Source organism: Lolium rigidum, chromosome 5 (genome assembly GCF_022539505.1).
Source record: "Lolium rigidum isolate FL_2022 chromosome 5, APGP_CSIRO_Lrig_0.1, whole genome shotgun sequence".
In the NCBI taxonomy this organism is placed as follows: domain Eukaryota; kingdom Viridiplantae; phylum Streptophyta; class Magnoliopsida; order Poales; family Poaceae; genus Lolium; species Lolium rigidum.
The window spans coordinates 102,211,971-102,226,136 of record NC_061512.1 but is presented as its reverse complement, the minus strand read 5'-3'; the positions used below and the strand labels follow the sequence as shown (position 1 = coordinate 102,226,136).

General features: G+C 43.2%; 1 protein-coding gene across 1 annotated transcript; it reads left to right on the top strand.

The window, feature by feature from the left end:
* Positions 1 to 5,893: 5,893 nt before the first annotated feature.
* Positions 5,894 to 14,003, top strand: LOC124652965 (SWI/SNF complex subunit SWI3C homolog). Its single transcript, XM_047192017.1, has 10 exons — positions 5,894 to 5,989; positions 6,093 to 6,578; positions 6,670 to 7,235; positions 8,585 to 8,939; positions 9,054 to 9,127; positions 10,876 to 10,964; positions 12,254 to 12,306; positions 12,396 to 12,535; positions 13,201 to 13,521; positions 13,556 to 14,003. The coding sequence occupies exons 1-10, from the start codon at positions 5,962 to 5,964 to the stop codon at positions 13,721 to 13,723; spliced, it is 2,280 nt and encodes a 759-aa protein (XP_047047973.1). The 5' UTR covers positions 5,894 to 5,961; the 3' UTR covers positions 13,724 to 14,003.
* The last annotated feature ends 163 nt before the right edge of the window (positions 14,004 to 14,166 follow it).

The window sequence follows — 14,166 nt, the reverse complement described above, 5'->3', positions numbered from 1 at the left end:
GCTATATATTGCAAAGGTGAATGATGGAGTTTTAAAGGTAGCACTCAAGCAATTTACTTTGGAATGGCGGATAAATACCATGTAGTAGGTAGGTATGGTGGACACAAATGGCATAGTGGTTGGCTCAAGTATTTTGGATGCATGAGAAGTATTCCCTCTCGATACAAGGTTTAGGCTAGCAAGGTTATTTGAAACAAACACAAGGATGAACGGTACAGCAAAACTCACATAAAAGACATATGGTAAACATTATAAGACTCCATACCGTCTTCCTTGTTGTTCAAAACTCAATACTAGATGTTATCTAGACTCTAGAGAAACCAAATATGCAAACCAAATTAGCAAGCTCTAAGTATTTCTTCATTAATGGGTGCAAAGTATATGATGCAAGAGCTTAAACATGAGCACAACAATTGCCAAGTATCAAATTATCCAAGACATTTTAGAGTTACTACATGTAGCATTTTCCAATTCCAACCATATAACAATTTAACGAAGATGAAACTTCGCCATGAATACTATGAGTAGAGCCTAAGGACATATTTGTCCATATGCAACAGCGGAGCGTGTCTCTCTCCCATAAAGTGAATGCTAGGATCCATTTTATTCAAACAAAACAAAAAACAAAAACAAACCGACGCTCCAAGCAAAGTACATAAGATGTGGCCGAATAAAAATATAGTTTCGGGGAGGAACACGATAATGTTGTCGATGAAGAAGGGGATGCCTTGGGCATCCCCAAGCTTAAACGCTTGAGTCTTCTTAATATATGCAGGGGTGAACCACCGGGGCATCCCCAAGCTTAGAGCTTTCACTCTCCTTGATCATATTGCATCATACTCCTCTCTTGATCCTTGAAAACTTCCTCCACACCAAACTCGAAACAACTCATTAGAGGGTTAGTGCATAATAAAAATTCACATGTTCAGAGGTGACACAATCATTCTTAACACTTCTGGACATTGCATAAAGCTACTTGGACATTAGTGGATCAAAGAAATTCATCCAACATAGCAAAAGAGGCAATGCGAAATAAAAGACAGAATCTGTCAAAACAGAACAGTCCGTAAAGATGGATTTTATTAGGCCACCAGACTTGCTCAAACGAAAATGCTCAAATTGAATGAAAGTTGCGTACATATCTGAGGATCATGCTCGTAAATTGGCGTAATTTTCTGAGCTACCTACGAGGGAGATAGACCCAGATTCGTGACGACAAAGAAATGCTGGAACTGCGCGAGTAATCCAAATCTAGTACTTACTTTTCTATCAAAGACTTTACTTGGCACAACAAAACATAAAACTAAGATAAGGAGAGGTTGCTACAGTAGTAAACAACTTCCAAGACTCAAATATAAAACAAAAATACTGGAGTAAAAACATGGGTTGTCTCCCATAAGCGCTTTTCTTTAACGCCTTTCGGCTAGGCGCGAAAGTGTATCTCAAGTAACATCAAGAGATGAAGCATCAACATCATAATTTGTTCTAATGATAGAATCATAAGGTAACTTCATTCTCTTTCTAGGGAAGTGTTCCATACCTTTCTTGAGAGGAAATTGATATTTAATATTACCTTCCTTCATATCAATAGTAGCACCAACGGTTCGAAGAAAAGGTCTTCCCAATATAATGGGGCAAGATGCATTGCATTCAATATCCAAGACAACAAAATCAACGGGGACAAGGTTATTGTTAACCATAATATGAATATTATCAACTTTCCCCAAAGGTTTCTTTTTAGCATTATCCGCGAGATTAACATCCAAATAAAAATTCTTCAATGGTGGCAAGTCAAGCATATCATAGACTTTTTTAGGCATAACGAAATACTTGCACCAAGATCACATAAGGCATTACAATCAAAATCTTTGACTCTCATTTTAATGATGGGCTCCCAACCATCCTCTAGCTTTCTAGGAATAGAAGTTTCAAGTTTTAGTTTCTCTTCTCTAGCTTTTATGAGAGCATTTGTAATATGTTTTGTGAAAGCCAAGTTTATAGCGCTAGCATTGGGACTCTTAGCAAGTTTTTGCAAGAACTTTATAACTTCAGAGATATGGCAATCATCAAAATCTAAATCATTACAATCTAAAGCAATGGGATTATCATCCCCAAGGTTGGAAAAAATTTTAGCAGTTTTATCACAAGCGGTTTCAGCGGTTTTAGCGGTTTCGGGTAATTTTGCGCGCTTTGCACTAGGAGTAGAAGCATTGCTAACACCAATTATTTTATCATGGATAGTAGGAGGTGCAGCAACATATGAATCATTAGCATTGCTAGTGGTGGTAATAGTCCAAACTTTAGCTACATTTTCCTTCTTAGCTAGTTTTTCATTTTCTTCTCTATCCCACCTAGCACGCAGTTCAGCCATTAATCTTATATTCTCATTAATTCTAACTTGGATGGCATTTGCTGTAGTAACAATTTTATTTTCAATATCCCTATTAGGCATAACTTTCGATTTCAAAAGATCAACATCGGAGGCAAGACTATCAACTCTAGAAACAAGAATATCAATTTTATTGAGCTTTTCCTCAACGAGATTTGTTAAAGGCAGTTTGTGTACTAATAAATTCTTTAAGCATGGCTTCAAGTCCAGGGGTGTATTCCTATTATTGTTGTAAGAATTCCCATAAGAATTAGCATAACCGTTACCATTATTATAAGGATATGGCCTATAGTTATTACTAGAATTGTTAGATAAGCATTGTTGTTGAAATTATTATTTTTAATGAAGTTCACATCAACATGTTCTTCTTGAGCAACCAATGAAGCTAATGGAACATTATTAGGATCAACATTAGTCCTATCATTCGCAAGCATAGACATAATAGCATCAACTTTATCATTCAAGGAAGAGGATTCTTCAATAGAATTTACCTTCTTACCTTGTGGAGCTCTTTCCGTGTGCCATTCAGAGTAATTAACCATCATATTATCAAGGAGCTTTGTTGCTTCACCAAGAGTGATGGACATAAAGGTACCTCCAGCAGCTGAATCCAATAAATTCCGCGAAGAAAAATTTAGTCCTGCATAGAAGGTTTGGATGATCATCCAAGTAGTCGGTCCATGGGTTGGGCAATTTTTAACCGGAGATTTCATTCTTTCCCAAGCTTGAGCAACATGTTCATTATCCAATTGTTTAAAATTCATTATGCTACTCCTCAAAGATATAATTTTAGCGAGGGGATAATATCTACCAATAAAAGCATCCTTGCATTTAGTCCATGAATCAATACTATTCTTAGGCGAGAGATAGCAACCAATCTTTAGCTCTTCCTCTTAATGAGAAAGGGAACAATTTTAATTTTATAATGTCACCATCTACATCTTTATACTTTTGCATTTCACATAGTTCAACAAAATTATTGAGATGGGCAGCGGCATCATCAGAACTAACACCGAGAAAATTGCTCTCGCATAACAAGATTAAGTAAAGCGAGGTTTAATTTCAAAGAATTCTGCTGTAGTAGCGAGGTGGAGCAATAGGTGTGCATAAGAAATCATTATTATTTGTGCTAGTGAAGTCACACAACTTAGTATTTTCAGGGTTGGCCATTTTAGCAATAGTAAATAAAGCAAACTAGATAAAGTAAATGCAAGTAAACTAATTTTTTTGTGTTTTTGATATAGCAAACAAGACAGTAAATAAAGTAAAGCTAGCAACTAATTTTTGTGTGTTTTGATATAAGTGCAGCAAACAAAGTAGTAAATAAAATAAAGCAAGACAAAAACAAAGTAAAGAGATTGAGAAGTGGAGACTCCCCTTGCGGCGTGTCTTGATCTCCCGGCAACGGCGCCGGAAAAAGAGCTTGATGGCGTGTATTTCACACGTTCGTTGGGCAACCCCAAGAGGAAGGTATGATGCGCACAGCAGCAAGTTTTCCCTCGAGAAAGAAACCAAGGTTTATCGAACCGGGAGGAGCCAAGAAGCACGTTGAAGGTTGATGGCGGCGGGATGTAGTGCGGCGCAACACCGGAGATTCCGGCGCCAACGTGGAACCTGCACAACACAACCAAAGTACTTTGCCCCAACGAAACGGTGAGGTTGTCAATCTCACCGGCTTGCTGTAACAAAGGATTAACCGTATTGTGTGGAAGATGATTGTTTGCAGAGAAAATAGTAAAAACAAGTATTGCGGCAGATTTGTATTTCGGTATTAAAGAATGGACCGGGGTCCACGAGTTCACTAGAGGTGTCTCTCCCATAAGATAAAAGCATGTTGGGTGAACAAATTACAGTCGGGCAATTGACAAATAAAGAGGGCATAACAATGCACATACATGACATGATAAGTATAGTGAGATTTAATTGGGCATTACGACAAAGTACATAGACCGCCATCCAGCTGCATCTATGCCTAAAAAGTCCACCTTCAGGTTATCGTCCGAACCCCCTCCAGTATTAAGTTGCTAACAACGAGACAATTGCATTAAGTATGGTGCGTAATGTAATCAACAACTACATCCTCGGACATAGCGCCAATGTTTTATCCCTAGTGGCAACAACACAACACAACCTTAGGGGTTTCTGTCACTCCCCGAGTGTCAATGCGAGGCATGAACCCACTATCGAGCATAAGTACTCCCTCTTGGAGTTAAAAGTAAAAACTTGGCCAGAGCCTCTACTAGAAACGGAGAGCATGCAAGATCATAAACAACACATGTATAATAACTTGATAATTAACATGACATGGTATTCTCTATCCATCGGATCCCGACAAACACAACATATAGAATTACGGATAGATGATCTTGATCATGTTAGGCAGCTCACAAGATCCAACAATGAAGCACAATGAGGAGAAGACAACCATCTAGCTACTGCTATGGACCCATAGTCCGGGGGTGAACTACTCACTCATCACTCCGGAGGCGACCATGGCGGTGTAGAGTCCTCCGGGAGATGAATCCCCTCTCCGGCGAGGGTGCCGGAGGAGATCTCCAGAATCCCCGAGATGGGATCGGCGGCGACGGCGTCTCGGTAAGGTTTTCCGTATCGTGGTTTTTCGCATCGGGGTTTCGCGACGGAGGCTTTAAGTAGGCGGAAGGGCGGGTCAAGGGGCGTCACGAGGGGCCCACACTATAGGTCGGCGCGGCCGGGGCTTGGGCCGCGCCGCCCTATAGCCTGGCCACCTCGTGGCCCCACTTCGTGTGTTCTTCGGTCTTCTGGAAGCTCCGTGGAAAAATAGGGCCCTGGGTCTTCGTTTCGTCCAATTCCGAGAATATTTCGTTACTAGGATTTCTGAAACCAAAAACAGCAGAAAACAGGGTAGTGTAAAAATAAAAATTGGGAGGTGACGTAGAGCACGTAGGGCTTTGAAATCAAATACGTTACCCACAATAGAAGTAAACATGTTAGTAACGGAACCCTTTTCAAATAGGTCTAATGGATAAGCTACATAACAGATCCATTGGTTGTCTTCCCCAGCAACAGGCTCGATATGATAGCATCGTCCTTTGTAACGATCAAGACTGGTAAGTCCATCAGTCCAAACAGTTGTCCATGTACCAGTAGAAGATTCGGCAGCTACTGCAGCCCCTGCTTCTTCCGGCGGAACCCCAGGCTGAGGAGTTACTCGGAATGCTGCCAAGATATCAGGCCCACACGATAGTTTTTTGGTGCGTCCGCCACTGGTTTAGCTGTTGTACATTTTACGTAAGTGCCGACCGTCATTAATCATTTTTAATAAGAAATCCCTTTTCAATTTTCAAAATGTTCAAAGATATTTTGTGTTTTTCGTTTTTGAAGATGTTGGGACGTGAGCAAATTCAAAAGGAGAGGTTTACAAAGTGATGAAGAAATTCGAACCGGAGAGCTGAAATCCCCCTTGTCACTCCTCTCGGGCTGTGTCGCACGTGCCTGTCCTGCCCGTCCCGCCGTGGCCCCCGTCAGTCGCGGGCACACAGTCCAAGCTCCCACCACCGCTTCCGCCTCCGCCTCCGCCGGCGCCGGCGACGATGCCTCGCAAGGCCTCCTCCTCCTCAGGTACGCCTCCCTTCGCGCCTCGCAATTCCCCCAAGCGCTCACGCCCCCTCCTCCGCCGCCCCTCCCTTCCCCTCCCCAAAACCCTAATTCCATCCCATCCCAGATGCGAAGCTCAAGTGGCGCAAGCGGAAGCGCTCCCAGGACCCCTCCCCGTCCAAGCCCGACCACTCCGACGACTCCGACTCCGCGCCGGAAGACGACGCGCCCCACGCCTCCGCCAACGGGGCCGAAACCCTAGATGACGACGACCTCCGCGACGCGGAGGTGCTCTCCGCGGCCGAGCCCATTTCCAGCTTCCCCGTGGCCGCCCGCCGCACCATCACCCGGGTCCACCCGTCCGTGCTCGCAGCCGTGGCCGCCGACCGTGCCGTGTCTGCTGGCGACACCACCGCCCCGGCTGCCCCCGCGCTCGAGAACATCTCGCACGGCCAGCTGCAGGTGCTCGCGGCCATGCTCCCGGACCACCCGTCCCTCTCCAACGACCCCGACAGGCCGTCCTCCTACGTCTGCACCGTGCCTCCGCTCATGGAAGGCCAGGGCGTGCCCAAGCAGTTCTACGGCAAGCTGCTCCTCGTGCCCCGACACGCAGGTTTGTTCTTCCTCTCCACTCCAAGTCTGCCTCCTAGTAACCCAAACCATTACTACAACAGTACGCTGACGGGCTGATTTGCGATTTGCAGATTGGTTCTCGCCGGCAACGGTGCACAGGCTGGAGAGGCAGGTGGTGCCGCACTTCTTCTCGGGGAAGTCCCCGGGGAACACGCCGGAGAAGTACATCATGCTGAGGAACAAGGTGATTGTCAAGTACCTGGAGCGGCCCGCCAGGAGGCTCGCGTTTGCCGAGTGCCAGGGGCTCGTCACCAACACGACTGAACTGTACGACCTGAGTAGGATCGTCAGGTTCCTGGACACGTGGGGGATCATTAACTACCTCGCCGCTGGGTCTGTGCACCGGGGCTTGAGATTGGCAACGTCGTTAGTCAGGGAGGAGCAGACAGGGGAGCTGCAGCTGCAATCCGCGCCGTTGAAATCGATTGATGGCTTGGTTTTGTTTGATCGCCCAAAGTGCAGTGTCCGGGCGGAGGATATCGCGTCGGTGGCCTCGACTTCCTCTGCTCTGGAGGTGCCAAATGGTGATACTGGTCTTGCAGACTTGGATGAAAAGATTTGGGAGCGCCTGTCCGAGAGTTTTTGTAGTTATTGCTTACAACCTTTGCCCAGCTTACACTATGAGTCACAAAAGGAGGTACGTATAATATAACTGTAACTTTATGGAGATTTTTTGTTCTCAGTTATGGGAGACTCTTTATCCACGTTTTTAGAGAAAATCTTTCTCTGCACCATCAGAACTGTTGATTATGTAATTGTTCTCTTAACATTTACCCTTAAAATTAATTTATTCTGTAGAATGATTCCGTATTGTCGAGTATCTTCCATTTGAAGTTTAGCATTGATTTACCACAGCGATCATGCGAAAAGGAACTGATTAGTGCAATAGTGCTCCATATGTTATGCTTGAGGGTTACATTTCAACTTCTACTCACGTCTGCAATTTTAAGTACCAAAAGCTCATAAAATTTACGGGATTCTTTGGTTAAGAGATGTATATTTGAGTTATCATGGCGCTGCAAGTTATCAGTGTATTTGCTTTGTAATATGACAATTATCATGTTAGTCCAGTATAAATCACATTCTGTTTTCAATATGATTTACCCTAGGATGAGAGTTGGGCAGCTAACATTTCCGTTCCTGAACATACATCAATTATTTTATTTGTCCTTATTTCCGTTTCTTTGGGATGTGCTAGTGGTCCTCTCCCACCCCCAAGTATGCACATATGTAATTCGTGTAATGCATTAAATAATATTGCAGTAATTCAAAGTCTTAACACACAGTAGGTATTGAAAATATTATAATATGCTATTCATTGCAATGTTTATGCTATCACATGGTGTGGCACTGTTGGAAAGTTGCCAACTTCGAATAGCCCTAATAAAATCTTTTACACCAAAAATTGATCAGAAGCGCATGTTTTTGAAATAGCCTTCTTATTTTGTGCTGTCATGTTTATGTGCACATTTGCTTAGATCTTCCAACAGATAAATTGTCTTAAAAATAGTAAGCTTCTCTGACCGGATCTCATCCTCCAGCTCATCTTAAATGCTAGCTTTGAGTTGAAATTGTTCCAATGAGCCATTATATTATTGGCTTCAATCTAAATGCATAATCTATTCTCGGGGTAGCTATCATACAGCTGTTCATAACTTGCATAACGTACAAACAATTTGTGAGGTGCAAACACAGTGGCAAAACAAACAATAGCTGGGAAACTGTGCAACACTACAAAAAATATGAAAATGCAAAAACCTTTTGAAAATGTACTTCAAATTACTCAAAAATTGCAACTTGCCCATGGCTGGCGTAGTCGTCATGATGATTTCCGGGTAGATATGTATGATTTTTGTTTTACAGGTAGATGTCCATGGATATCTTTATTCTTTGGCATCATAGTAATTTTACTCTACTATTGTAAACTCTTTTCGAGAGAAGCTTGTAAAGGTGCGAACGAGGTGACTAACTTTACTGATTGAGCAGGCAGACATTGCGCTTTGCTCGGATTGTTTCCACGATGCAAGATTTGTTCCTGGCCACTCAAGCTTAGATTTTCAGAGAGTGGATGGAACGAAAGATGGATTAGACAATGACGGGGACAGCTGGACTGATGATGAAACTCTACTGTTGCTAGAGGGCGTAGAGAAGTACAATGATAACTGGAATGGTATTGCTGACCATGTCGGAACAAAGTCAAAGGCGCAATGTATTCACCATTTTATTCGTCTTCCAGTGGAAGATGGCTTGTTAGAGAGCATGGAAGTGCCAGAAGCATCTGTTTCATCTAGAGTACAAAGCAATGGATTTTCGCATTCAAATTCCAACGGCAGCATTTCAGGTGCCCTCACTATTTGCTCTGCAGACAAACTTATCATCTTGTTACATTTAACTTTTGACGGTGGCCAAAGTTTATCTGCTTTCATTTCGTAACTGTGACAATTATTTGCCTTAGGAAGCTTTCCCCAAAGTAGCCAACCTGGACAGCAGCTTCCATTCGTTAATTCCGCTAATCCAGTAATGTCTCTGGTGAGTGATTGCACACCTTTTGTGTTGCTATCTGTAAATTTATTGAACTGCATATTTCTATTTTAGGTGTCAAAAGTCTTATTGCCTTTGATTAGTCACACTATAGTTATTTTCAGCTCTTTTTACACTGTCAAATTTCAGTGATGTACATGCATGCATACTGTAAATTCCAAAATTTTTGTAACTGAGTTGCTTCTGAATCAAAGCCCACCCTGGGTTTAAGATGAATCATTTCCCAAACTTTGGAAATTGAGCTGTGACTATTAGTAGTTGCTGACCACGTGGTGGCACTGCTAATCTGGATGTCTATGCTGTACTAAGGCACTATTGAACTTTACTCATTGCGTGGGTGGATAGCTTATTGCAGTTTATTTGCCTTCTCAAACATCAAAAGCTGTTGAACAGTAATTGGACACGGGATGTCCACGGCGCCCCCAGCCCAATCGTATTAAGTCCCTTAAGTGAACACCCACGGCAGAAAATAAACGGTCGACTGATCAATCACAAGACTCCCGCTACCGCCGCCCGCCGCCACCGTGCTGCATCCGCAACTGCCTCCATGGCGCTTGCGGCGGGATCCTTGGCCGGAGGACTCCCCTAAATCCACACCGCAGCCCTTCTATCCCACTGTTCCCCGTCTCTGCTAGCAATCTCCAGGCGGCGAGATCCATGGGAGCAGAGGTCTGTCCGGAGCTGCAGTCCGACGCTCTCCGTGGGGCGCAGATCTGGACGGTGGCGAGGTCCGCAGGTGAATGATGCCTTCCAAGAACTGCCGTCAGAAGGTATCCCTACTCCAGGTCTTCCAAGGAACAGCAAGATGCAGTTGCGGCGACTGCTTGCTCCAGGCGGCAGGCGTGGCGGTGTTAGGGGAGGGTGGCGGCTGGTGGCGCTAGGGGAGGACGTGGCGGCTGAAATTGACTGAAGCGAAGAGAACGTGGAGAGCTGAAATCGACTGAGATCGAAGAAAAATTTCGGTGAAGAGCTGAAATCGAGTGAGAAGAAGATAAGGTGAGCGAATAGAACGTGGTGGGACCGCGATCTATAGCGATGGTTGCCTTTTTTCCCTGTTACGTCGCGGGAGCACGAGCTAGAAGCAGCGTGCAGCGCGTGACCACCCGTGAGGCAGTAGTATTTTGTCTCTACTATTTTCATCTGACTAATTTAAACGTGCACGTGGTGGGGTTAGCGGCCACCGCCTAATTTGTGATAATTAAACATGCACAAGCGCCTATCTTGCTTAAGTCAAGCGGACATAAGTGAGCACATAGCGGGTACCCATGGACATGCCCACTTACAGGTTGATTGAACAGCACAAAAATGTGTAGAAAGCCGCAAAACATGTTGTCATTGCTGTGAGTATAAATAGCTTATTGTCATTGATTGAATGCTCAAACTAAAAAACCTGATTGGGGGCACTGGAGGTACATTATAGGGAATATGCAACCCTGATGATAGGTGGAAATCTATGTACATTTCATGCTGAATATTGAGTGCGCATCATATTTTAGTTCTGACATAACTCTGAACACGAGCAGTTGAATGAAATTTGAAAGAATCATATTTAGATGCACCTGAAGAGCGACAAGCAGATAGGTTGGCAATTTTGCTGAGAACCCCCTCACAAGTTGGATCACACTGGTTCTTCTAGCTAGTTAATGTTATACAGTTTCCTGTTGTTGATGTACGTCTGTTCAGGCTGCTGTAGATATATTATATTGTTGGTCTAACTGTTCAGAAATGTTTTGCAGGTTGCATTCTTGGCCTCTGCAGTAGGACCAAGAATAGCAGCATCCTGTGCAAATGCTGCTTTATCTGTTTTGACGAGAGATGATTCCAGGTGAGCCACTTATATACCATATAAGTATCAATCACTTGCACTTTTCCTGCCATTTTTTGGGCTGCTTATTACTTTACTAACAATACTGATGAAAGTACTGATATACTTTTATAGTCTGCTGAGGCCTGAGGATGTCTTGCATAGAGATCGTTTTCTCAAACACACTGTAGGGCCTGTTTGATTCAAAGGATTTCAAAATCATAGGAATAGGAAAAACACAGGAATAGTATGTCATGATATGTGAAATCATATAGGAATACAAGATGCATGAACTAGTTGTAGAAGTCATTTGGTTGCACCACAGGAAAAACACAGGAATTTTCTACTCCCTCCGGTTCATATTAATTGACTCTAAAATAGATGTATCTAGACATATTTTAGTTCTAGATACATCCATATTGAAGTCAATTAATATGAATCGGAAGGAGTACATAGATTGAGTATGTCATAGTTCTCATACAAATATAGGCATTTTTTCAAGAGGTCTAACCTCTTGCCAGAAATCCTATGGGATTGTAGTATAGGAAAGCAATCCATAGGAATTTTGGAGGGTTCAATTTTTTTTTAATCAAATGGCTTCTATAGGAAAAAATTCCTATGGGTAAGAGTCCTACAAAATTCCTTCAGGAATCCTTTGGATCAAAAAGCCCTTACAGGCTTTTCTAACCAAAACATCTCTTTGGTACATAAGAATATTTAAAATGAGTTCAACCCAGTGGGCTGTAAATGAGGTGGCTTATTAGCAATATGTATTGGAGTCTATCTTGGATTAAAGAAAAATGATGCAATGCATTACGGATGCCCAGTGATGTGATTAATGAACATTTGTTAAATCAAATTTGCGATGTTGGTTTTATGACAGGAGATGCAAGTCTCAATTTTGTCAAACTGCTTGATTGTTTTCAATTCGACGAGTTGACTCCAGCTGGAGATTTAGGTAGGTAGAAAGCTGGTTTTTAAGTCAGTAGTGCATGTCCAGAACTATTTTTAGTTGGCATTACACATACAATCATATTTGGAGTGGTTAGGTTTTCTGCCCCTCGTGCACCCTGCTTTCTTTGGTTGGCACTTCCTTTTGGCATCCCGCACTATCTGGACACAGGATACTGACTTATCCCAAGTCAAGCGACTTGGGGTTCTGAGTAGATACCTAGTAAGAGCTGCTCAACTTGCTTAGCCAAGTCAGTACAGCGAGCTTGTCTTGCAAAACCGTCAGCACTGCTTGGTTTATTGTAGTCTTTTTGTCTTACCTTTCTTGAGTATCTCTTACCATGATTTTTTACTGCCAGGATGTGTCCAGAAGGCAATGATGCTATGGGTCAAGCTGCTCGTCCAAACTATGGTAACTGCTTTATTCCTCAAATCAGTATGTCATTTCTGTATATGTTTTCTATACAAAATTATTGTAAATGCGATATTATTTTGAAACAGATGCCTCATCTGTCTCTCCTGAAAACGTCAAATATGCTGCAATGTGTGGCTTGTCAGCAGCGGCAACAAAGTGCAAACTTTTTGCAGATCAGGAGGAGCGTGAAATTCAGAGACTGGCGGCCACCATCATAAACCACCAGGTTTGTAGGAGGGAAAGTTCAGCATGCTGAATCTGTATGAGGGTGCTTATGGTCTAGTTTGCTTCCTTTTTATTTTGCTGCATATGTTGCATTTCTTGCTGTGCCAGTTCTGCACATTTACTTATGGCTTATGAGTCAAGATGGAAGCCTTGAAATCTGATTTGGCACTGAAGTTGCTGTAACACTGCACAAATCGTTTGCTTCTTTTGAATTTTGATTAAACCTCAAATTACGAGCGCCCTTGACATGGTTGCCCCACTTGGATAAAAACAGTGAGAAAAGCAAATATGTTTTGGGCATATAGAGAGGCACATGAGCAAAAGGAACACTGCATCCGAAGCATTGGTTTCTGCCGCAGATGAGGTTTTGACAAGTTCTGCTGACCTGAATGTGGTTAAAGAAAATAAGTTGTTCCGCCATAATATTTTTAGAATTTGTTACAACTAGGTGATATCATTTTGCATAAGGAAAACCATATTTTACTAAAAGCCAGGAAGCTCCAGCCCAGTATCATTTGGGTATTTGTCTGAAATCTTACCCAGCCTTCTTCTGTTGATCACCTGGAAATTAATACTAATGGTATTTTTATGATCTTGAGACATACTAGGTGGTATTTATGTTGCTTTCAATATTCTAACTATGTCTGCTGTAATACTGATTGACAGTTGAAGAGATTGGAGTTGAAGTTGAAGCAATTTGCAGAGGTCGAGACCCTGCTTTTGAAGGAAAGTGAGCAGGTTGAGAGGGGAAGGCAGAATCTTAATGCTCAGCGTACCCGGGTGATGTCAGCTCGGTTTGGTTCCAGTGGAGGCCCAATGCCCGGAGGCAGCAGCACCATGGCCTCAAATCCAATGAATCAAGCCAACCCTCGACCACCAGCAATGCAAGGAGCAATGCCTCCGGCCAACATGCAAGCGTATTACGCCAATAACATGCAGGGACATCCAGCCCAGCTTGCTTTCTTGCAGCAGCAGCAGCAGCCAGCAGCAGCAACAGCGTCAGCAGCAGCAGCAACAACAGCAGCATATGCTCTCATTTGGGCCTCGCCTGCCACTCTCGGCTATCCACCCAGGCTCAACGTCAGCACCAAGCGTCATGTTCAATCCTGGCACGCCCAATTCGGCCACCCAAAGCCATCATCATCCAATGCTGAGACCGCCCACTGGGAATAATTCTAGTTTTGGTTAAGGAGAGATTCTTGTCCCGCGTCCTAGTTATCTGTGTTTGTAGCTCCGATTTGTGGTCGCTGACTATTGTAATTCAATTGCACAATCACAGGTAGATGGATTTTAGTCGTTAGGTTTTCCATTTTAGTTCTCTTTGTTCCGGAATCTCTCGGATAAGCTCCATATTTAATAGGTAAAAGGTTGTGTTATAGAGAAGTGGGAGTTCCACCCTGACGCAACTAACTGCTGCTCCCAACTGATGCTACAAAGTGACTGGAAAGTGAAATGATTTGTATTCGTTCGCTGGAAGTTGTCCGTGGTTTATATTTGGGAGCCTTGCGTGTGCCTGTCACTGCAATGCATCGTGTTTTGGTGAGAGTGTGCATCTGAGTTAAATAAACACATATTTAGATTATACATTCGGCTGATCCTACCAGGATTCACTGAGATACAATGTCATCATGG